This window comes from Phoca vitulina, unplaced genomic scaffold (genome assembly GCF_004348235.1).
Source record: "Phoca vitulina isolate PV1807 unplaced genomic scaffold, GSC_HSeal_1.0 scaffold5, whole genome shotgun sequence".
Classification (NCBI taxonomy): Eukaryota; Metazoa; Chordata; class Mammalia; order Carnivora; family Phocidae; genus Phoca; species Phoca vitulina.
The window spans coordinates 28,266,012-28,290,653 of record NW_022589708.1 but is presented as its reverse complement, the minus strand read 5'-3'; the positions used below and the strand labels follow the sequence as shown (position 1 = coordinate 28,290,653).

At 31.8% G+C, this 24,642-nt stretch overlaps 1 protein-coding gene across 10 annotated transcripts in view; it reads right to left on the bottom strand.

Moving 5' to 3' along the window:
• Positions 1-201: 201 nt before the first annotated feature.
• The window catches only part of RBM26 (RNA binding motif protein 26), an 84,627-nt gene continuing 60,186 nt past the window's right edge, over positions 202-24,642 (bottom strand). For 7 of the 10 annotated variants that reach the window (XM_032402792.1, XM_032402798.1, XM_032402793.1 and 4 more), the window contains 4 exons: positions 21,690-21,890; positions 18,941-19,027; positions 10,624-10,737; positions 8,205-8,960 (listed from right to left, as the gene is read on the bottom strand). In XM_032402792.1, coding sequence (XP_032258683.1) covers positions 8,871-8,960; positions 10,624-10,737; positions 18,941-19,027; positions 21,690-21,890 — 492 coding nt within the window. In that variant the 3' untranslated portion in view covers positions 8,205-8,870. Of the gene's footprint in view, positions 3,373-8,204; positions 8,961-10,623; positions 10,738-15,558; positions 18,670-18,940; positions 19,028-21,689; positions 21,891-24,642 lie in introns of those variants that run through there. The other 3 variants (XM_032402796.1, XM_032402797.1, XM_032402801.1) reach the window with 3 other exon arrangements.

Below are 24,642 nucleotides of genomic sequence, written 5' to 3'. Positions count from 1 at the left end.
GGCACTTGTGTGTATATATATTTATATTTTCAGAATTCTCAACTGTGCAACGCCTGAGGGCTGCAAATTTTTCTTTCTATTCCGTATTAATATAACTGATGCAAGATGCAGGACAATTTTAAAAAGTTAACAACTGTTTTTAGTAAGACTATTTTATTTAAAAATTTTTCAAAATATAAAAATAATAAACATTATGGATATTTAACAAACAAAACATAATTCAACTATAAATAATAAAAATGTTGACAACCCCAATAAACATATAATACTATAAACATTCTAAGCATACAAGAGTAGTTTTCTAGTTCAAGTTTTACCTTTTTCAGTTCAAGTTTTATCACTTGGAAAAATAAACAAACAAAAAAAAAGCTGCTACAGCTTAACCAATTACTTTCGCTCCACTCAAAGAGCAGGGAATTTTTCCCCCATGCCAAAACACATTCGTGAAATGGGATACTTATGGGCACAGGTATTAAAAACTGGAACAATCCAGTCTCCAGACAAGAAAAGACTCCTTTGGTGTTTTTAGGTTCAACAATCCACAGAAACTGAGTAAAACTAAACCACTTATTAAAGGAAATCTTGTGCCAGATAACATGTTCTGAAGAATTATCACACCTAAAACAGGTTCAGGATTCTGAGAATCAAAAGTAAACATCTATGAATGCTTTGCTGATACTTAAAAATTGTATCTTAAGAACATTCACTAAGGTGCTGGAATGAAGTCTTCTAGATGTACACATCAATCTACACATCAACGCAAAACTTGTACAACGTAAATAATACATCCCTTTACAACTCATCAAATGTTCTATTAATATGTAAGAATTACCCTGCCTCCTGTTCAGTTAAAGACAGATGGGAATTTGAAGCAGAGCAGGATTACACCATATTTTAGGACTAGAAAAGTTTTCCACCTGAAATTTAGGAAAACTGAGCCATGCTGAATGTATCATTTTTTTTTATTCTAGCCAGATTAAAGTTCCTCTTATCAAAAGAGCTAAGGACAAACTGAAGAAAACGATTTTCTTTTTTGGAAGCTGGGCACAAGTAAGTATACTGTAATTCTGTACCATATCTTTAAATTACGGGGTATTTCTAACAGGCTGGGCTCTTTACCTGACTTACCACAGACCACTTTTATAATTATGCTGCTAGATTAGAATAAGTAACAAGTGATCATACATTAAAGCCTAGCGAAGTCTAGATAACAGGTTCAAAAATGATATTGAAAGGTTTTTTTAGCACCAATAACTTTTTCCTAAGACACTTGGGCTGCATCACTTTAAAGTATTATTTATCTTGTAAACAAGACCAAAAATATTCAGTTGATCTGTATTTTGAGCATAAATATTTATAAACTCTATTTAAAAAAAACAAATATAGCATGACTAGAGCTGCTAATAGTGTAAAATCTAAGTATATTGAAAAATATAAAGATATATAAAAGGCTTCCATAATGCAATCATGCAGAGGTAAACCACTTCATTCAATTACACAAAAGTGATTCTGTACAGTTATCTACATATAGCTCCATGAGAATCCTACTCAGGAAAATGAAATGATGAAAATCCTTATCTTTAATTAATCAACATATAGGAATTTAAATATATAACTGACCTATTGGCTCTCACAGAAATTTTCAAAAAGCACAATGATCTTAATGAGAAATCAAATCATCTCGAATTCTGATTCCCAATGGCATGTTTAATTTTGTTTTGCTTTATTTTGTTTTTAATTTAAAAGCAAGGGAAAGAAAAAGAAAGATGACAAAGTAAAGTTGAGGGTGCTGGTATGTGGTCCACATCCAATCAAAACTGTTAACAAGTATGGTCTCTTCAGACTATGTTCTTTGGGTTTCTAACCTAGCAAGTAAATCACTATCACGGGGGAAGAGAATCTTCTTTCCTTGAAAAGAAAAAAATACTGAACTATTCTGGGAAGTATCTTTGAACTCCTTGTGGCTATATGCTAGTTTGCAAATATGAACTAAAACAAAAGTCTAATTTTAAAAATGCCCTGTAGGCTACTGGGTCATAATTATATTAGAAGACCTTCCGAAATATGTACTTTTCCTTTAAACACAAGCCTAATATTAACCAAGCTATTGTCAACTAATGTGGATCAAAATAATTTACATTATGATTGATGTGTTCATTCTTTTTATTTTTCATGAAGACAAATGCACTGCACACTCAAGAAAAAGAAGTGTTTGCAGAATAGTCAACTTTGCGCAAAAAAATGTGAAAATATGAGCATGGCTGACAGAAACTAAAAAAACAAGGGTGAATAAAATCAAGTATAATTTGGACTTTTCTATTAAAGTGTATCTTCCAAACTTCTCAAATGCCTCATGAGAATCTATGAAGGACTACTCAGAAATTAATTTTCTGAAAGCTTCTTTATATGATGCTCATTACAAAAAGGGTATTTGGGGTGAATATTTAGAATCAGATTTAATCGCTCTCTTTATAAATAATTCTAAGCCATACTGCTTAAAAATAAATATTATGAACATACACCTTCTGAGACAGGAAAACTATAGTCTTTAACAATGTTAGACACACAACACAATCTCCCCTTGCTTTTAAGATTGTCTTTGATGTCTTGATTGCAAGTGAGGAAAATATGGGAAAAATGCATAAATTAGACATTTAATAGATATTTCTCAATATTTATAATCCACAGATCATCCTGTATTACTTGAAAAGAAAGAAAATTATTCTCCTTGTTGGTTGTGAAGAGCTAAGAAATTTTTTTGAAAAATTATTTGGGTAAGTGGCCTTGGCAACAATTTCAGTTAAGTATACTGAGAAGAAATAGGCAAGTTATTACAGTGTATAAAAAAGTATTTTAGCATCTGTTCAAAATTTTTTAAGTGACTATCCTAACCCCAGAAATGTATCCTAAAACCCAGAAAAATTAAAAACAGACCCATGCTTAACTTTTTAATCATTTTCTTCATTCTAAATTGTTCATGCTAATGAACACAGTATCATGGCTTTATAGATTTTCTAGACACAATTTTCAACTTGGCTGCAACTGAACTTATCTCATTTTAGGAAGCCAAGAGGTCTTTTTCCTTCTTAGTGTTTAAAAAATAAATGGCTATAAAGTAAGGGGAGAACACGTTTAAGATAAGAACAAGGTCAGACAAAGCACACACTCAGACATACTTCTGGACTCAGATGTAGCAATTAGAGAACTGCGAAAAGACAAAAGGCGAATTATAGTACATGTAAACATCTATTCAAATTGATAAAGAGCAAACATAAAATGATAGGATGATATTCTAACAGTCGTCTCCAGACAGGAACAGGTCTTGCTGTTGTAGTCACAAAGCTAAATTCAGGCAATGATGATCTCTCTCTGCTGGAAAAAGAGAAGACTATTAAAAAAAACTTTGAAAATATTAAATAAATCTAAAAACTGAATCACACCATAAATTGATCTCCAACTTTTCTAAACATTTAAAAAAAAAATCTATTTGAGAAAGGAATCAAAATAAAGTTGCAGACAAATTTCACAAAGAATCAGCTTTGGGTTAAATGATCTTAACAAAACCTCTCTGCATCATGCTTCCTTAAAACATTAAGCCACAAAGATCACAGCACTACAACACAGCTGTGATCGACAATTTCTGCTCAGGAAATGCAGTAACTGACAAGATAGTCAATTGTTAAAGAAGTGTGGGTAGGCAAAGTAACTTTAAGAAATCATGAACAAATTCCAAGATAGTGTATATAAAAAAAAAAAGAACAATTTTCTTAAATTTCCCAATGATTTCAAAGTAATTGTGAGGTGTACCTAATTTCCTTAAACTCCATATGATAACCATTTCATTCTTTAATTACGCTATAGGACATAAAATTCTGTACTAAGCACAATGATTAAACAACCAAAAATAAAAAGGAACACATCAGAATGAGACAGTGCTTGGTATACAAAGGAAGACTAACTTTGGATGATGGGAAGTTAAGTGGATGGATGAAATAAAGCAATAGGGAGGGAGGAATTAGGAACAATAATAAATTGATACCAAAAAAAAGTAAAACAAAAAAGTGCTTTCAATTACACTATGTAATGAATACATATTACTGATAAACTGCAAGAAAGTTATTTACCAAACTCAGAATTTTCCTAGTAACCCAATATGATGTTTTCATTAGAAAATAGTGAGAATGGCAGTCATTTCACCAAGATTTCATTCTTTCTTAGAACTTTTAGGTAGCTAGTTTGGAAGATAATCTCCTGTCATGATCAGAGAGAGAGAGAAAAAAAAAAAGCTACTCTCCTCTAAAAGCCTGTATACATACCTTAGAGCAACTAGCCAGTTCAAGAAGTTAACAAGAACAAGGTAGTTCCTGAGATCTGGGAAAAGGAAATTTTCTCTCTGCCTTACAAACATCATTCACTGATGACTTAATCTTAAATTTGTGTTTTTACTTATAGGGCTTTAGAATAATAAAAGCCCTGAGAGAAAAGGCCAAAAAGTAAACTAATTTAATTAACTAGAATTTCATGCAGGACATTTTTGTTTTAAAAGACTAAAAGATTTTTGTGTAAGGGAAGAAAAAAAGCTTACAAATATTTCTACAAATTCTAGAAGGACTAAAACTAATTTTCTACAACTGGTTCACATTATGTGTAAGGGGAAGAAAAAAAGAAAATATAGATTGGTAAAGTTTGTATAACACTCTAAAATAACCATTGATATTTCAACATACCAAACAAGCAAATGTTTTGCTTTCTTATGTAACCCTTAGAGCCAATGATTAGTGTTCCAAGTAAGATTGGAAATACAGTCCCCATAAAACAGTTCTAGTCACAGGAAATTTCCTAGGATTAAGCTCAACCATACTTTCTACAGGTAATCAATCAGTCTAAAACACTGAAGTTTTGTCTTTATAGTAAACTACTGGTTGATACACTTGATCATATTACAATAAAACAAGAGCTATGGAATACTCTCCCATTCCTGCAACATGATTTCATTAAATGGTTGGGCATCAATTAAATACTAAAATTAATTTTTAAAATCTTACAATTATTCAATAACATTTAAACAACACTGCTTAAGTAGACATAAAATATCGAGTGAAATATGTAAAATGACAACTCAACCATCCCTTGAGGTAATCCTAATCAATCTTTTAACCAATAATATGTAATTTCTCTCATTTTTTTTCCTGTAAGTAGCAGCTACCTACATTGTTCTGAATCCTTTTTTCACTTCAAACTCAGCCCAGATCTGTACTAAAGCAAAGAACTTGTTGGGAGAATTGTAGAATTAAAAATGTGTTTCAAGTTTTAGGTAGCACATTGTAACAGGAAAGAATTTTTAGACTTTGAGTTTAGAAGCAAAAGGAAAAGTGAGTAGACAGTCTACTAAGTCTAGTGAACAGGGAAGTTTAGCTATACTTTAGAGGTTAAATGAATTTTGTGCCAGAAAAGCATCTGGGAACACTATATACAAAAGTGTACCAAGACACATTAATGCAGATTATCATAACCAAATCTAAGTTGTTTCCATTGATAACAGAAACAACAATGGCATCAACAGGTAGGGAGAACTGGTACAGATATATTAAACTGTTTTAGATCAAATATACTACCAAGAAAACTACAGGTGTGAAAGGGACCTTAAGATCATCTAGTCCAACCCCTTTCATTTTACAGACAAGGAAACACCCCTGGATAAGTTAAGAGACTTGTCTAAGGCCGGAGAGTTAGTTGCAGAGCTGGGACCAAAAGCTAAATCTCTTAACTCTTATCTGGTAGCTCTATGCTAGCTCATCTTTGGCTATAAAAAAATTAGTGGGATGGACTAGATTGGTGGCTCTTGGCATTTCTTTTCTTACACACCGACAGAAACCAAAGGCTAGTTTACTCCTGAAACTGACTGCAACATTTAATACTCCAAATTATTCATTTCTTACTTAATTGCTGTGGAAATTCCATTAAGACTACATGTATATTCCTCCATCAGTATTTGTAACCCCACTATTGCAATACCTAACTGTTCAACTGTTTAGCAAAATGGTCTCAACAACGGAGAAGACCTTCAGGAGAGATTTTTGAAAAATTGATAAGAATTAACAAGGGATGTAATTGTCACTCCATTATCGGAGATTTAAATATGCATTCATTCATTAATTCATCCAACAAACATCTGAGTGCCCACTATGAGCCAGGTTTTGTGATAATCACTAGAGATAAAAAGATGAATAAGACATGGTCCCCTTCCTAGAGGAGCTTGTAATTTAGTGGGGAAGACAGACATATAAACCAGATAAATTATATTACAACATAAGTACTGTAACAGAGATATGAACAAAGTGCTGTTTAGAAGGGAGGGTAAAGGTATGAACTGGCTAATGACCAAGAAGTCTACCAATTCTGTGCAAGAACTACCACATTTACTGCAAACACAATCTCATGCTCAATCAATAATTAGGAAGGAGTAGCAATGTAGAATTTAAAAAAAAAAAAAAAAAAGTTGGCACCGAAATCAGAATGCCTGCACTCAAATCTAGTCCTTTCACTCACTAGCTGTGACTTTGGGCAAGTCACTCCATCTCTATTAGCCTAAGTTTCCTTATCTGTAAAATGGGAATTAGCAACTACTTCAAAGGGATACCTTAAGTTTTAAATCAGAACACATGAAAGTACATGCAGAGTACTAGTATTTATAAGCATATTCATTAATTTCAAAAATCCAATAGCAACCAAGTACTAATATTTATAGTTAAAATCATCTTAATGATAATAAAAATGTAATTGTGAACCTAATGGAATGTGTGTAATATTTAATCCTCATTCTTTAGGACAAAATAGAAACACACTTGTTTTCTGATTCATTCAAAGCAACATGGTTTAAAACATTTTAATTTTAGGTTACTAGAGAATTTAAGACTAGGGAAACTGATAAGCTATTTATGGATTTAAATAAGTAGGAGGTAATTTCAGTTACATTATAAGGGAATTTTATAATAATTTTTAAAAATCAGGCTAAAATTTACTAGTAAAATTATAAAGCCAAAAATCAGCATGGAGATTTAACTGGCCTTTGAAAGATTTTCTTTCTTTATAATACCTGTTTGGTGTAAAGAGAAGAAACGTGAGCCTCTGCCAATTTGGCACCTTTCACGACTACTAAAAAGAAAAGAAAACAAACTTACCTAATGAATCAGAATAGCACATAGTCAACATACAAGAGACTACATAAAAATATATCACAGATCTAAGTAAAGAAGTTTTTGAGTAAAGTCACTTTTGACAAAAGAAATCAATTTTGAAATTTTAAATATTAATACATGTACCAATTGCAAGCCAAAACATTCCTATGAGATAGTATTACCATCAAGAACATATATACAATTTTAACCCTAAGTGTGGGAGGAAAAAATAAAAGAGGAACAGAATCCATTAGTTACCCCACTGACAGAGGATTATGGTGTTGGAATTACAGTTGGTGACTGTGAGGACCTCAGTATGGTAAGAAAGTGATTTTTTTAATGTGACATTGAATATAATCACTGTAATCTCAGGAGGGGCAGAAACACTTGCAACTGAAATGATGAATTTTGAAAGATAAATATGTAATCTCCCACCCCCTCATTCTACAAAGAATGCATTTATTTCCTGAAACTGCTGTATCAACTTTCAACGATCACGTTCATTTGCCAGAGAAATCCACTTAAAAATCACAATACTGTTGCAAATGTCAAAGATTTTTATACAAGTATAGGAAATGCACACTTAAAATATCAGACTGGAACACTTACCAAACAGTGTTTTCCTAAAGTAGTATCTATAGTACATTTCTTTATTCATACATCTTCAAATGGTCAAGTTTTCTTTCATATATCCAAAATGTAATGTGATGTTTTCTTATTCACCAAATGTTAGCTCTACTTGAAGTCTGGTTCCAAACTAATCAGCCTGCTTTTAAATCTTAAGACATCTGTTGAAAATTTATAGGATCAAACCAAACTGAAGTGGTATAAATTTTTAACATTGGATTGTACATTATTGTAAAGGTACCAGTAACCATTATTAATAAGTTAGTGATTATAGCTCCTTTTGTGATAATTGGGGGGAAGGGTAGATCACCATCTGGAATGGTCTATTTATTTTAATTTTTTTTTTCTTTTCTTTTTTCTTTTTTAAAATCAAGGAACATTGTCTTGGCCTTTGTGGGGTTTTGTTTTTTTTTTTTTGTCATTGCCTTTTTTTTTTCTTTTCTTTTCAAGAGACCATTCCACTTTATTTTTAACATCTGAATGCATAAGGACTCAAATGCAAAGCAGTCATACACCGTTATCATTAAAACCCATATGGTAAAATACATACACAAGTCCAACAAAAGGCTAATACATAGTAAAGCCTAAGCATACTACTATGTAATATTATGAATACATAACTTGGAGACTTTAGTTAGAGTACTATGTTATCTATTCATTTTTGAAAACATTCATTAAGATTTTAAATGCAAATTCATTCCTTATTTGGAGTAAAACAAAATCCTCTAAGTTGTAACAAGTATTGGTCGTAAGTTTTTAGACCTATTCTTTAAATTACAAAGAACCCAAAGAATTCCGTAATGTTCAGTAGAAGTATGTAATAAAAACATTGCATATGTTTCTAGTGTGATGTCTTTAGCAATTGTTTACTGAAATAAAATGCAAACATCAATCTTTCAAAATACAGGATCAGAAGGTAGTTTTCTTCTCTTTTGTCTATTTGTGAAATCCATCTTCATCACATTTTACCAAAAAATTGTTTTTACAAATATGTAAAAGTACATTAGATAATACTAATGAAACACAGGTAGAGTTCTAGCATATGCAGATCAATGATCAGTCAAATCATCTTCTCCAAGAACGAGATTCATTGTCCTCTTCTTCTTCATCATCATCTTGAAGTAATGAGTCATCCACCAAAGACTCTTCCTGAAACTTTAGGTTAAAATGCATTTAGGAATTTACCCAAAAAAAAAGAAAAGAAAAAAGGTGACACTTTTAAATACTGATTTCTCTCAACAGAGGCGAATACAAAAGGTATTTCTATAGCTACAATATTCAAGAACAAAGAAAAGCAAACTTTATCCACTCAATGGCTTCTCTACAGTATCTATTCTATTGCTTATATCAAACAGGCACTAAAACAATATCCAAGGAAGCCCTTGTACATGCCATTTCTCCTGCCTCACTTGATCAAATTATGCCATCTTCTACACCTGCAGAACAGTGCTCAATACCTTTAGTGCTTAAAAAAAGAAAACATCAATTTAAGTCTTCTCTGACTTACCCTCTCTAACCCTGGACACTAAATCAACCAATAACTTGTAGAAATGTCTATCAAGATTTATAGATTTATATTTCTTTCTGCTATATGTAACAAACATTTCTTTTATAGCATTCCTTGCTTTTCCCCATTCCCTTCATAAAAGCTTCTCAGACTGCTTTTCAAACTTTTCAAAATACCTAATACCAGGAGCTCTCCTGCTTTTCTCCCCATTCAATTCAAACTCATGGAAGGACAAAGGTATAATCTAAAACATAAAATGACAAATCATGTATATGAGTTTCAAAATACACATTTTATTCTTGCATTTGACTATGGATATGTATAACAGCCTCGAATGCTCTTCAAACAAAATGAAGTGCCATTACGAAAATCTAACAAAGGTAAAACATGGAATCATTGTTTCCCCACCTTACCTTTATTTATTAACCTCAACTTTTTCCTACAGCTTATTTCATGATCAAACAAAATAGAGTTATTTTTATGTTTATGATTTCAAAGGGCTCTCCCACTTCATTGTTCTTTATGTTCACACCTCTCAGCCATCACACTAATTGCTGTACCCAAGAAAAATGGACTGTTCCACACCTATTCCTCTTCCACACCTAAAATGCCTCTCTCAACTCTATTCCCATTCCCAGCTCTTGGTTATGGAAAGCTTTTTTTATCACTTAGGGTTCAGCTCCACTGTCACCACCTTCTTCAAGATTCTTCTGGACAGAAATAATTACTCCTTCCCCTGGGTTCCCACAGCGTATTGTTCAAATCTTTATTGAGCGTATCACTCTGCCTTTCATTATAATTAGTTTCTTATGTGTCGTCACCACCCCCCTTTCCAGATTATAAGCTCCTTGATGATAGGGACCGTGTCTTATTCATTTTTGTGCCTATCACAGTATCTACCATATAGCAGGCATTCATTCTAATGAACTAAAACAGTATGAATTAAAATAAAGGAAACCTGAAATGTTAATAAAGCAAATGAGTAGGATATATTCTCTAAAATTTAAAATATTACAAGATTTCCTGTGGATAAAAATCTAAAGAATAATTACTGTTTTCTAAAAGTAAATGAAAACTGAATATATATAAGATTTTCTTTCTTTTTTTCTTTCTTTCTTTTTTTGGATTAGCAATCCATAGTTCTCATTAATCCAGAAAATTTAAAGTTGTCTGCATTTATCTGACATCCCCTGCCTGGAATATGGCTCAGGAATAAAAGTTTTATGTTAAAATCACAGCCATAAAATCACATTTCATATAAAAATGTGAACATTTAAGGGCCAAAACGAATTAAAAAAAAAACAAACATACTTCCTCTTCATCAGGTTCAACTTCTTCTGTTTCAACAGCTGAAATATTAGTTATTGGTTTATTCCATGCCAGTTTTAGATCCTGCCCTTTGAAACGAGCTCCATGAACTGCAGCCTAAAACAATTAAGAACATTAGAATGTAGAACATTAATAATTTCTGAAGAAAAAAATGAAATGTTATAGTACCTAATATTTAAATTAGTAAAACGGAAGTAAAGACACCTATCCATTTATATTTTGTGGTTATTTATTTTGTCATTTACTATTTATTATAATTTATAATTTACTTTTAATGGTTATTTACTTCTAAAATCAGCTTTGTGGATGTAAATACTTTTAAAAAGAAAACAAGAACACTTTCTCATGCTTGAGCAGAGGTATTATATGAATGGCCAGCATCTGACTATAACTATGTCTACATGTTTACAATACAATGATAATGGCTATTCGAGGTAACAATCTCAAGGCAATTCAAGATCCTGGCTGTAGGTTCTGAATTGAAGTCCAAATTAGGATCAACAGGCTAAATGTATTTTATTGCATTTTAATTCTTGTTAATTTATGAATGACATATATAGTAACTACAAACTGGAAACCTTTAACAAATATAAAAATAATTTTGCATGTGTAAGGTATCACATTATTTTAAAATTACATCAGTAGTTTAAAGTATCACATTGTATTTAAATATACGATGTTTGACATATCAACTCTTATGAAATATTAAGTATTTCCATGAAGAAAAAACCCCTGAATGTCTCTATTGAAACTAACATACTTCCTACAAAGCTTTCAGAACTACATAAAAGTTAAACTTAGTATTTGCTAAATTAAATGGCTGGTTAGGAAATCGTGCATTCAAATTAAAGTAACATGAACTGATATAAATCAATGTTAGCAACATACCAGAATAACTCATAGTCACAAAAGATTTATAGCACAACCTCAAAGTATAGCATAATGTGAAATCTAGAAACAATTACATGTTCAATGACACCTGACCATGAGTTGTGTGATATTAAAGTCTCCAGGTATAAATTTTAAATCTGCACATATAAATCTATGATAAATTTAAGAGGTTTCATACCTATTAAAATGCAGTTCAGGAGTTTTTAGTCCATGGCCTCATTGCAGTGTCATGTAACTAAAAAATTTTTTTAAGTACTTATATATGATATTTAAGTTTAAAAACAACTTGCAGTTTTTTAAAGCTAAAACTATTACATAAAAATATATTACTATAAGGAATTCTAATAGTGTCATACCAAATGTCTACTCATAAAGCTCATCTTTTCATCCAGTTAAAAAAGGCCAAAAATTTTACTGACTTTTTCTATAATAAGTTCTTGACAAACATTTCTGATGACCAAATACTGTAAATCTCTATATTTAGCACATATATCTTCATTTTTATAAGGTGAGTCTACAACCCTCGAAAGTTTTTATTTTAACATTTTACAGGATGATTTTCAAAGCTAGATATATTTAACATTTTATCAAAGTTCTCCATTAGAAATTTTTGACTATTTGGCTGTATAAATTTGAGATAACTGAGTTCTTGCTTTTTAAATATACAAATTTATTTTAGGTAATTTGCAACATAAAATCTTTAAAGTTTAAAAAAATAATACAATCCATCCATTTTATTTTTTAAAAAATTCAAAAATTTCAGGTTACATAATGTAAAATATCATAATCCATGATTGTCCCATCCTGAAGAGATAACCACTATCCTATGAAGAATTTGGGAAAAAAATCTTGCAACACATTAAAAAAAGTCCTATGCACATAGTAAGAGGGTTTGTGTATATACATATGTAGGATATGTACATGGGAACATACTTTACTGGTCTGTACACCTTCTTTCTTATATTATTAATCCAATTATTTCACAGACCCTTTCCATAGCCATACCAATAGATTTTTCACTTTTCTTGAATGGCTATTTATATACACACACACACCCACACCAAATATATTTAAACTAATTTCTTGAGTGGAACTTTGTCCTATTTGTTTGGCAAACTATTCTTTTATCAACTAGATCTTGATTTTGTTTACAGTGCATGTTTTTATTGAAGGGAAAGGGGTTGCTGCTGTTCTTTTTGTCATTAAGTAAGTTTACATTTTCATGTACTGTAATTTATCAGTGTTTACCTTCATGGCTTCCAGATTGTGCCAGTCCTTTAAAAAGCCCCCTCCACACTAAGATTACTTTTAGGAATCCCCTAGCTTTTTACTAGTCATATGTATTAAAAAAAGAAAAAACTTTTATGCCCCTTTATTTTGATACCAAAAATAAAGGCATAATGTATAATTTTTTCCTAACAGTTGTCCTAACATTATTTACAGATTAGTCAATTTAAATTTCCTGATTTAAAGAAAATATCTCCTTGTAATCCTCTACAATTCTTTTATATATTTAGGTCTTTTTCTGAACTCTATTTTGTTTTATTATCTATCCATACCATTACTATATTAATTCTTTATTTCATAATGAATTTGGTATCACTATTCATTCTTTTCAGAATATTCTTGGTTATTCTGACATTATTTTGTCCTTATGACCTCTGGAATTTTTTGGCCAAGTCCAGTATCATACTGTCTTACTACTGCTTAATAGTATAATATCAACTAGATCAATGCTTTTCAATACTGTGGCAGTTGCTTTAAGAGTTCTGCAACCATTTTATTAAAATGTACATTAAAAAATGAACTTTGTAACTACTTATAAAATGTTAATAAAAAACATCATGTTTAAATGTATTCTACAGGATGCTTATTTGAGCAAGGTGGTAGTGGTTATAAAGGTGGAAGTGGGGCTAAATGTAAAAGTATACAAAATAAGAAAGGGAAGTGGGGGAAATAACTTCAAAAGAAGATAAAATTAAATTTGCTCATCTTCATGAAAACAGTTGATAATCTAAATGAAAAACTACCAAAGTACCAAAGTAAAGCCAGAAAGAAAAAAATATACAGGGACGCCTGGGTGGCTCGGTTGAGCATTTGCCTTCGGCTCAGGTCATGAACCCAGGGTCCTGGAATCGAGTCCCTCATCCATCGGGCTCCTTGTTCAGTGGGGAGCCTGCTTCTCCCTCTGCCTGCCGCTCCCCCTGCTTGTGTTCACTCTCTCTGACAATTAAATAAAATCTTTAAAAGAAAAAAATATAAACAAATCCTTTCTACAGAAAAGAAAAAGATTTTAAAAAGATACATGGTCAAAAATCAGTAGAACCTGATATTTTCACAGATAAATTCTATTAAACATTTAAGAAAATATATCTCCAATGCTACTTAAAATTAACTCAGAGCACAAAAGATGGAAAACTTTTCAATTACTTTTTATAAAGCCAGGTAATATTGATACCTGATGAAAATATTATCCCCCCACACAAAATCTACAAACCAATCTTACTTCTGAAGACTGAATTAAAGCTACAAACAAATACAAGAATAAAATCGGGGTGCCTGGGTGGCTCAGTCATTAAGCGTCTGCCTTCGGCTCAGGTCATGGTCCCAGGGTCCTGGGATTGAGCCCCACGTCGTCGGGCTCCCTGCTCAGCAGGAAGCCTGCTTCTCCCTCCCCCCCTGCCTGCTGCTCTGCCTACGTGTGCTCTCTGTCAAATAAATATATAGAATCTTTAAAAAAAAACCTTGTCATTTGCGACAACATGATGAATCTGGAGGGTTATTATGCTAAGTGAAATAAGTCAGAATAACAAATACCGTATGATTTCACTTATATGTAGAATCTAAAAGAACAAAACAAATAAACACTCTTAAATACAGAGAACAGACTGGCGGTTGCCAGAGAGGAGATGGATTGGGGAATGGGCAAAATACCTAAAGGGGATTAAGAGGTACAAACTTCAGTTAAAAAATAAGTCACATGGATGAAGAATATAAGAAATATAATCAATAATATTGTAATAATGTTGTATGGTGACAGATGGTGACTACACTTATCATGGTGAGAACTCAGTAATGTAGAGAACTGTCAAATCACTATGCTGTACACCTGAAACTAATATAACATTGTATGTCAACTATACTTCAATAAATTTTTTAAAGTAAAAATAAATAAAAATAAATGAAAAAAAAAAAGGAACAGACTTCAGACTTCAGGGATTTATCAAAGAAAAATACAATACAGTGGGGAATCTGTACCAGAAGCAAATAGTTAGTTCAATCTCAGGAAACAATATAAATAGATGAGGGAACAAAACCCCTCATATTTCTATAAATACACAAAAATTATGATGAAATCCATTTCTGATCAAACTCAAAAACTCTACAGCTTTCAAAAAACAGGAATCATTTGTATTCTACCTTAATCTAAAAAGCCAGCATCATATATAATACTAAAATTATTAGAAATTTTTTCATTCATTTATTATTTTCATTCATTTCACAACGAAGACAATGAATGACATTTCATGAGTAAAGACACAATTACTACTACTGTTATTTAACATTTTTCTAAAGGTACTACTAACAAGTAACAGAAAGTGAGAAGTTATAAACATTAAAGGTGGATATGATTACCTGAAAAACCCAGGACAACAAAATTAAAAATCTATCAAAAGATAATCTGGTAAGATGGCAGCTACATATTTAATAAAAACAGACAAATAGTTTTTCTACATACAATCTAGAGAAAATACAGTGGAAAAAAAGACCTCATTTAAAGTAATTAGAAGTTAAATGAACTGGGGGAAAACTAATATATTTATTTATATATTTATATATTTATTTATATAAAGAAATTATACATGTTATATATATTTTACATGTTATATACTATATTATTTTTACATTGTATATTATATATTATATAATCCGCAACATATGTACATGACCTATATCGATTCTATATATATGTATATATATATGTAAATTTATATATACATATATATATATATATATATATATGTATATAAAGAAAACCTCTAAATGCTCTTAGAGAATAAAGGGTTGAAATACAATGATGTTCTAGAGGAATATTTGTATCATAAGATGTTAATTCTCTCATAATGTATTCATTTTAGAACCTGGTATGTTTATTCTAAAGCTTACATAGAAAATAAACCTATAAAATCTACCAGGAAGATGCTAAAAATGAATAATAGCTGGGCATAATAAGAGGCAATCCAAACAACAGCCCTGACAAACTATTAAAATATAAAGTTTAGCTTAATTAAAGCCATGCGGAAGAGGCACATGGAAAGAAAACTGATCAATGGAAGAGAACAAATCCCGAACATGCCCCAATAAACATGGAAAATTTTTACATACTAAGGGTATTTCACCTAAGTCTGGGAAACTAGCTTTTACTCAATGAAATCAAGTAGGCTCCCTATTTCACACCTTACACCAAATAAAATTCATATGAATTTTCATTAAAATGTTTAGAACTTATGAGCTAATTTTCTAGAAAAAAATTCTGAAGAAAAAAAATCAGAAAGAAAAAAAAATCAGAACCTAGAACTCAGCAAGATAGTAGACAAATGACATTAACAGTTGACAGAAAGAGAAATAAAGAGCATTTAAACAAATATGAAAGTATTCAATTTTAATAAGAGTAAAGTGTATTAAAACTGAAATGAGTTGCTATTTTTACCAAAATAAAATTGATACCATACTGCGGCTTATGTACCCATGTATTTTATATAAGCAAACCACTATGCAGAGTACACACTATGGCAAGTGTGTGGGGAAAATGCACTCTCATACATCTTTGGTGGGTAAGCAAATGTGGTACAACCTATATGGGGAGAGGGGGAATGAAGGGAGCAATTTCAGAACTATCCATCAAAAATTTAAATGCACATATCCTTTCATCCAGCAATAATGTATCAAGAATATATCTTATAGTCATATTTACATATGTACACAGAGAAATATGCATCAAGAATATTCACTGCTGCACTGTAAAAGAATAAAAACAATTTAAAGGCCATCAACATGGTTGATTAAATTTGGTACATCCATATGGGGAAAACTTCTCACTTTTCAGTCATATATGAATGTCTCAAGTACCTTATCTTGTACTTTCACTTTGAAACTTACTGTGCCATCTACTGATTACAGAAAATACAGAGACATTCATTCGCTCATCTAGGGCAACGGTTCAGAAAATAAGAACAAAGAAGTATTTGGAAATAAACATTAGAAAAGGTTGATAATTTTCTTTTCTTGGGAAGGCCTATCATTTATCTTGAGTTTATAATCTCTTACATTTTCAGTGTTAAAATTTTCTTTATTTTATAAAACGATGGTGAGCGTACATGAAATCTGTTTTTAAGCATTCTTCCTTAACAAAATTAAAAACTGGCGCCTCTATGTCAAACACACTGATTTTTAAATTACCAAACTTCAATAGTCCCTGAAATCCAGAAGTTTGAAAACCACTGCTTTAGCCTATATCCTGCTTGGAGAAGATAAGCTTCAACTTAATTTTCTACTCTTTTCTACAATAGAAGGTTACAAAATTTTAAGAATTTTTTTGGCTTAAGGAAATGATTATGGATTAACAACTTCTATAATTTAATTCCAAATGTTTATCACAGCAATGGTAGTTCTTCCTTTCAGGCTATTAAGTAATTCCAACTAAATTTGTATTTACTCTGAAAAGATAGTTCTTATTAGATCTAACTTATTTTGTCACTTCTTCAACCTCCATATAATTCAGTGTTTTAAAGTCTTTGTCATACATTAACCCCACCCAGTCTTTTGAATTGATAGCTATTCATTTGGAAAACATATGCATTGTATAAATATATATATATATATGGACATATAAATATACACATCTGAGGTGGAAAAAGCAACACCCAAGAAAGAAGGTATATGTCAATAAATTTTCCAAAAGCCAAACTTGCAAAAATTATTTCAGAGGTAAAAGGTTTTTTTCTCTCAGCCACATAAGCAAGAAGAAGTTTTAACAAACTTTTAACCATTTGTACAATGACAACTACCAATGTTTTATGACTACTGCCTAGAAAATAGAACATAAAGAGACTTACTCAAGCTACCTAACATTACACTAAAAATTGTCACTGAAGCCATCAATTAAAGGAAGCTTATTCTTAACTTATACTCAATACCTTTGAGAAAAAACTTGATCAAAGATCTATTTTTTAATATAACATGTATACATACAAGTTTATAAGAGTTTTAAACTCCCATCAATAACATTTTTTACTCTCAAAAAAGATCTTTAAAGTGAAAGATTACCCAAAAGTAGATTTAAAAAAACAAAACTCTTAAGACCAGGAACTCCTATTCTATAAAACCATCCACCTCCTACACTGCTAATCTTGACACTAGTTATCACAAGGCCCCAGCTGAACACTTACTGAGACTTTTCAGACCCACAGTCTTTTACTGGTTACAATGCTCCAAGAGCAACTCCTACCAGGCTAGGTACCATTGTGTTATCAGGAAGTATTCACTACAAAGAGGATAAATCAATTTAGAAAGTTTTTTAAAACTTTAGACCACAATCCACTTAAAACTTCTGAAAAGCATACTACTCTCTTCCATTCACATTAGGTTAACTGTTTGGAACTCTTACTGCATTTTTCCAAGGACAAGATGGTACATCTATTTCTCTACAATCCTGAAGAAAGAACACACAGGGCTAAAAATGTTCCTATCAATCTCCCATACTTCATACCCATTTTCCTGTTTAATCTTTTAAACCCAGATGAAAGACAAGGTTGCATATACTCATTCTTTGTAAAGACAATTCAAGATACATGGTTTAAGACAACTATATTAAAAGGACCCTAAAAGCTAGAGCGGTGTTATCATGCCTTGGGCAAAAAGTTACAGAGGCTTAGTTGGGGATATGCTGAGCTAGGGACACATTAGAGTTCAGGCTACTGGGACTAGGAAGTAGCATATGAGGGATGCTTTAGAAGATCCGCCATCAGGATTATATCTCAGCTTCTACCTTATCTCTCATCACTCTTTCTGCCAAAGCAGACTTTGTTCTGGGCCAGCTGAGAAAAAGGATAATGGAAAGTCGGGTGGCCCTATCCCCTGTGAAAGAGAAAGGAAGGAGAACTGCTAGTGTCTCAAGACAATACAACTTAATATTCAACTTGGTGACTATTCTAATTACATCATGTTATAAGTAGAACTGCCTAACTGCTCATTCTTTATGGCCATGAATTACTTCACATAATCTATCTACTGTTGAAGTGTAGTTATTTAGTAAGTTAAAAAAATTTCTTTTATATTAAGACTTAAAAGCAATACTTATAAAACATTTAAATCTGAATTTTCAACAAATTAGATTTCTAATACTTACTGCTTCAGCTTCTGCTCTTGTCTTGAATGTAATTACTGCATGAAGTGAAGAGTCATCAATCTGACAATCTTCAATTTCACCATATTGCTTTAAATTAAAAAGAAGTATTTCCTCCAAATAAATATTTTGAAACATCCAAAATCCTAATGGCTTTTAAAATACCCATAAATGTAACCCAGAATATATAACAATTCATGGTGATTAACAGGAAAAAAATGATGAATAATTCATTTTAGTACTTGATATTATAAGATAAAGAATGGTCCTATTTACAATTCTATACTTTTTTGAATTAGGGAAACTTATACTTGAATGAACTATTCTTTAAAAAAATGAAACCATGGTCATAACTGGGCTTCCTTAATGCCCTTCCTTAATTATTCCAATCCTAGAATATGCTAAATTCTTTCTAAAACAGAGTATTTAATCCTCAGGATATTCTATGAGTTTTTTGTGTCATTCCCAATTCAAAGATGGTGGGAAAAAAAAGATTCAGAGGATTTAAATAATTTTCCCAAAGTAATTAAGTTAAGTATCAGGAGAGTCCAGGTCTTTTAACATTCGAACTGACTCTGCTTTCACTCCTATTACATACTCCTCTACACTCCACACTCTTTAAAAAAAACTAAATAAATTAAATTATGCTTGCTTTTAATTTGTTGGATTTTATTTTTTCTGTATCTACAGAAGGATTTCTCCTTTATCATATTTCCTTTAAACAGCAAACTTTAGCATATAAAATTCTAGTCCTTTATCATTACTAATACCTTCCATCTTTCTTAGCCAAAAACAAAATAACTATGATCTCATTAAATACACACACACACACACACACATTCCCCATATCGAAAATTTCTGTAAAGATAACGGACTCTAACATCAATCAGCTCCTTTCAGCTGTCAGTTACTAGCTGTGTGAACTTGAACAAGTTACTTAATCTCTTCATGCTTTATCTTCTTCATCTCTAAAGTGAGCATAATAAAGGTACGTACCTCAGAGTTGTTGAGATAACTCATAATATAATGAATTATATAAGGCACTCAGAATAATACCTGCCACAAAATAAATGCTCTATAACTTTTAGCTATAATTTTTATTATTAATACTACTGGTTCCAGTATAAATTAATGAAGGCATTTTGTTAATCACAATTTATAACAGTCAATGTTTTTTTTTTCCTCTGTTACTTGCCCCATGTTCAAATCCCAGGTTGAGACAGAGAACTAAACTTTAAACCTGCATTCTTAAATGATTATTTTTAAATGCGCATTACCGTTACTAACTTTGAAAGTTCAAATCTCTAAATGCATGCAAGAATCTCCATTTAAAGGCTCTGAATATTTATAAAACCAAAACCATCCTACTCTCACTAAAATACATTCATAACAAATGCACCTGGTTTATTTGGATTTAGCATATTCTTTGCTAGTTTCTTGATTAGCTATATAACTGTATGCAAAACACTTAATTATCTGGATCTCCTTTCCTTCGGAAAGGGGCGGGGGAAGCTGGGGTGGGTAACAGGCAAGAATTGAGCTAGATTATCTCTAACATCCTTTCTAGCTCTCTGATTCCTTTATTTCTCCCTTTGAAGCCATCAAGTATAGGACTTTCCAGACTCTTATTAATCATTTTAGTTACTTCTTAAATATATACAATTTCTTTCAATAATTCCCTATGTCCTGACAAAGTAGTTTCACCTTTGTAACTTCTGTTAACAGCCTAGAATATAATTGTCAAACATCTAAATCTGAATTTCCAAAAGATTCAATCATTTGTGTACCTATCTATAAGCTTACTGATCCCTTCAAGATCTAAGCTCCAATTTTCCTACCTCATGAAATTCTCCTGTATTACCCTTTTTCCATCATATGCCTGTGTGAAAGATACTTTTCTAAGTTACTGAAGTACTTACAGTTTTTAATAAATTTAGCTTGATGACGTGATAAATTATGTTTGCAGTTTACTTTAACTGCTTTGTGTTAAAACAATATATATAAAATCCTTGAAGGTAAAGAACTGGTTATTTCCTTCCTATCTCCAGAGCAGTTACTATAGTCCTAAAGGCAAGACTGATGCTTAGTAACTAACCTTTGGGATATCACTAAGAATCACAACATTTAAGTTGAAAAGGCCTTTAGGCAAGTATAATTTCCATTCTGCACACGAGCCCAGTGGATCCCAGGAAGTCCAAGTTAAATAATGGGTTAGCCAGAACTAGAATCTCATTCTCCTTTCTCATAGGTCTATATTAGACTGACTCCCTTTAATTATATCCTGCCAGTGAATAAAGGCAACTTCAAGATCAAATATCAAAATTTTGTCTTATTTCATTTCTAAGGTCAGCTAGATCAAGAATACAGTATTAACAAATAAAATTCCATCTTAATTTAAAAAAAAATCTGGGTGGCCTATGTGATGTGTTAAATTTTCTCTTCAAAGAATGTATCAAATGAAACTAAACTATAGGACATCCCCTTCTGAAATAGCAAAACTTAAATCATTCCTTTCACAGTATCTGAAGGCCTACTGTTAAAGAATAGCAACATTTCTTCCAGATAGCAATTAAACAAAAAAATCCCTCAGTTTGTTTTTTAAATAATTAGCAAAAGATTATTATGGATTAATCAAACCCTTTGGTCAGATTAATGGGTTTAAATTACTCATATTTTCATAATTTCCCCTTCAATATCCATTATCCCCAACAATGATTATCAGTATGTGTTTTGTTGGACAGTAAGAAAGTACCGCAAAATGAGGAAGAAGATCTTCTCGATCACTCTCTGTAAATGCAGAAATCTCCAATGCCCTGGGACGATGATCCACCACAGCATGACCAGGCACACCTCGACCTCGACCTCGACCCCTGCCTCGGCTATGAGCTGCACCTCGGCCTCTTGAGTGAATTCCTCTACCCCGACCAGATGAAAGAATCCCTCGTTTTGCAGCCTTGAAGAGATCAGACACACAAGTTAAACATCACAAGCCACATTATATATATTCTGTCAGAGTAGTCGATCTTTTATACAATTTGACATCATATTCAAATACTGGCCTATGAAAGGATCTCATATAAGTTAGTTTTAGCTTTTAAAGTGAAAGCAAATTTAGGTAGCTGATGAAATTAGAAAACAAAATAACATTAATTTAAACAATGTTTTGAAATTATTAAATGTGACTTTTTCTAAGTTCCTACTTTCCAAGATACCAGACAGTATCATAAAAAGACCAGCAATTCTTGATTTCCAAATAATACAGAATGTTAAAATGTTACTTCAGTTTAAAACATACATAACACACAATAAATTTATTTTTCCACTTATAACTTTTAAATAGTGTATTTGTTTGCCTGTTGACTTCAGTAGGTATAATTATCTCAAATTCATCATTTTAGTCACTTATACTAATATCATCTTACAACCAATGTAGCACAATACCTTATGTTCCATCACATTGTTCTATATGAATAGTATGCCATTCCTTCATTGCACAAATATTTAACAAACACTTCCTATGTGCAAGTCCTTACCTTCCTGAAACTCAAATCCTAGAGGGGTAAGAGACATTTAGCAACCAAGTTACTTAATAATATTAATGAGAAGTAACTCAAAGAATAAGGAAATGCTTTAAACACTTGAAAAGAACATTAAAGATTGGCAATGAATAAGATACCAGAATGAAAGCTCCACGAGGATATTTTTTACTTGTTTTATTCTCTACTTGATCCCCAGCACTTAGAACAGCAGCTGACAGACTAGATATTTAGTATGTGTTCAATGAATCAAAGAAGAAATAAAGAACAAAAAAGGTAAGGGTGAGGGGTGGGGGCTACAGCATGAACAAAGGAATCAAGGTTGAAAGAAACATGGTACTTCTAAGAATACAGGAAATCCAGTGCAGCAGAACCACATGGGATGAAAAAATGAAGCTAGAGAGATAGGCAGAACCAGATGATGAAAAATTTTAAGGACCACAATTAAGGATTTTTATTTTTTGATTTTTTTTTTTTGATTTTTTTTTTTTTTATTTATTTATTCATGAGAGTCAGAGAGAGAGAGAGAGGCAGAGGCAGAGGGAGAAGCAGGCTCCCCGCCTAGCAGGGAGCCCGATGCGGGACTCGATCCTAGGACCCTAGGATCATGACCTGAGCCGAAGGCAGATGCTTAACCATCTGAGCCACCCAGGCGCCCCCACAATTAAGGATTTTTAATGTTATCCCAAGACCCATGAAAATCAGTTAAAACATTTTAAACATAAAAGCATAGTGATGCAATCAAATCGGTATTTAACACGTTATTCTGACTAGTTTTAAGAACACAGTAGAAGAAAGATAAGAACAAGCTGGGAAACAAGTTGGTAGGCTCCTAAAGTAGCTCCAACAACTGAAGATGGAAGCTTCGTCTATAGTGGTGGCAACACAGAGAAGTAAACATATTTAAGATATATTTGGAGGTAATATATATAGAACTTGGTAATTAATTGATATGGATAATGAAGGAAAGAGAGGAATTAATGAAGATTCCCAGATTTCTGGTTTGGGTAACTGTGTAGATGGAATTTAGGAGCAAGACAAATTCAATTTTGAACAGGTTAAGTCTAAGGATGTGAGATATCCAAGTAGAAATGTCAAGCAGGCACCACTGACAAATCTCTTCACAAGTATAAATATTTGTTTCTTCATCTCAAGGCAGTTCATCTTAACACTTGCTAAAATAATCTAAAATCCAAATAATAAACTTCACAGGTCAAGGATTAATGTTCATAATGGAGCAGCATATACAGACTTATGCTCTGAGGAACACGGTCTCAAAATGTTCCCTGAAAAAGGGGGTCCATGGACAAATAAATTTGAGCAGTACTGAATACTGAATATGTATATTTAGGGATTCAAGAACCAAAAACCTCTAAAGAAACCCTATGGCAACAAGCATGTTTAATACAACGTTTTCCAAATTTATTTGGCCTCAAAAGCTTTTTGCACTAATAACCTGTTAACAAAAAACGGAATTGGTGTTGTCAATGACACACTCTGGGAAACACTGCATTACTGCATATTCCAATGGTAACTACAAATTAAAGTTTAGCCATCATAAAAGGAAACCAGAAAATGCCATTCGGCATTTAGTTATATCACGATAGAGAAACCAACCATGGACCAATAAAGAATATTGGTAGAACCATTATTTATTAAAATTTCTGAGCCAAAATTTTAAAAAGTACTTGTTTTTTTAAAATGCCACCAATATAGGCAAGTAATCTCCATAATAAAGAAAATACAATTTCTATATTAACATGAAAGAAATCTATCTTTTTCAAAACCTGTTATCTTGGCCAGGACACAAAGGCAACCCTATCAGGTTTCCAGAGAATGCAAAATGTAGGCAGGTTTAGAGACCATCCTATGATTTTCTATGACAGACAAGATAGAGACAAGCACAGTGGCTGCTAAATGTTAAGTCTTTAATACCTGGATGCCAGTACTAAATTCAGAATATGTCCTATTAGAAAAAAATCACCAAGGTGCTAACAAATTTGGGAAAAAAAGCGTAATTCTCAGATGAAGGCAAAATAATCTAAAGAATAAAAAATTTTAATTGTGACATCAATCATAAATGTAGACAAGTACCAACTGCATTAATGACATTAATGTCTCTGTACTTCAAAATGTAATTCTGATTTTTAAACATCTTTTTGCTAAATA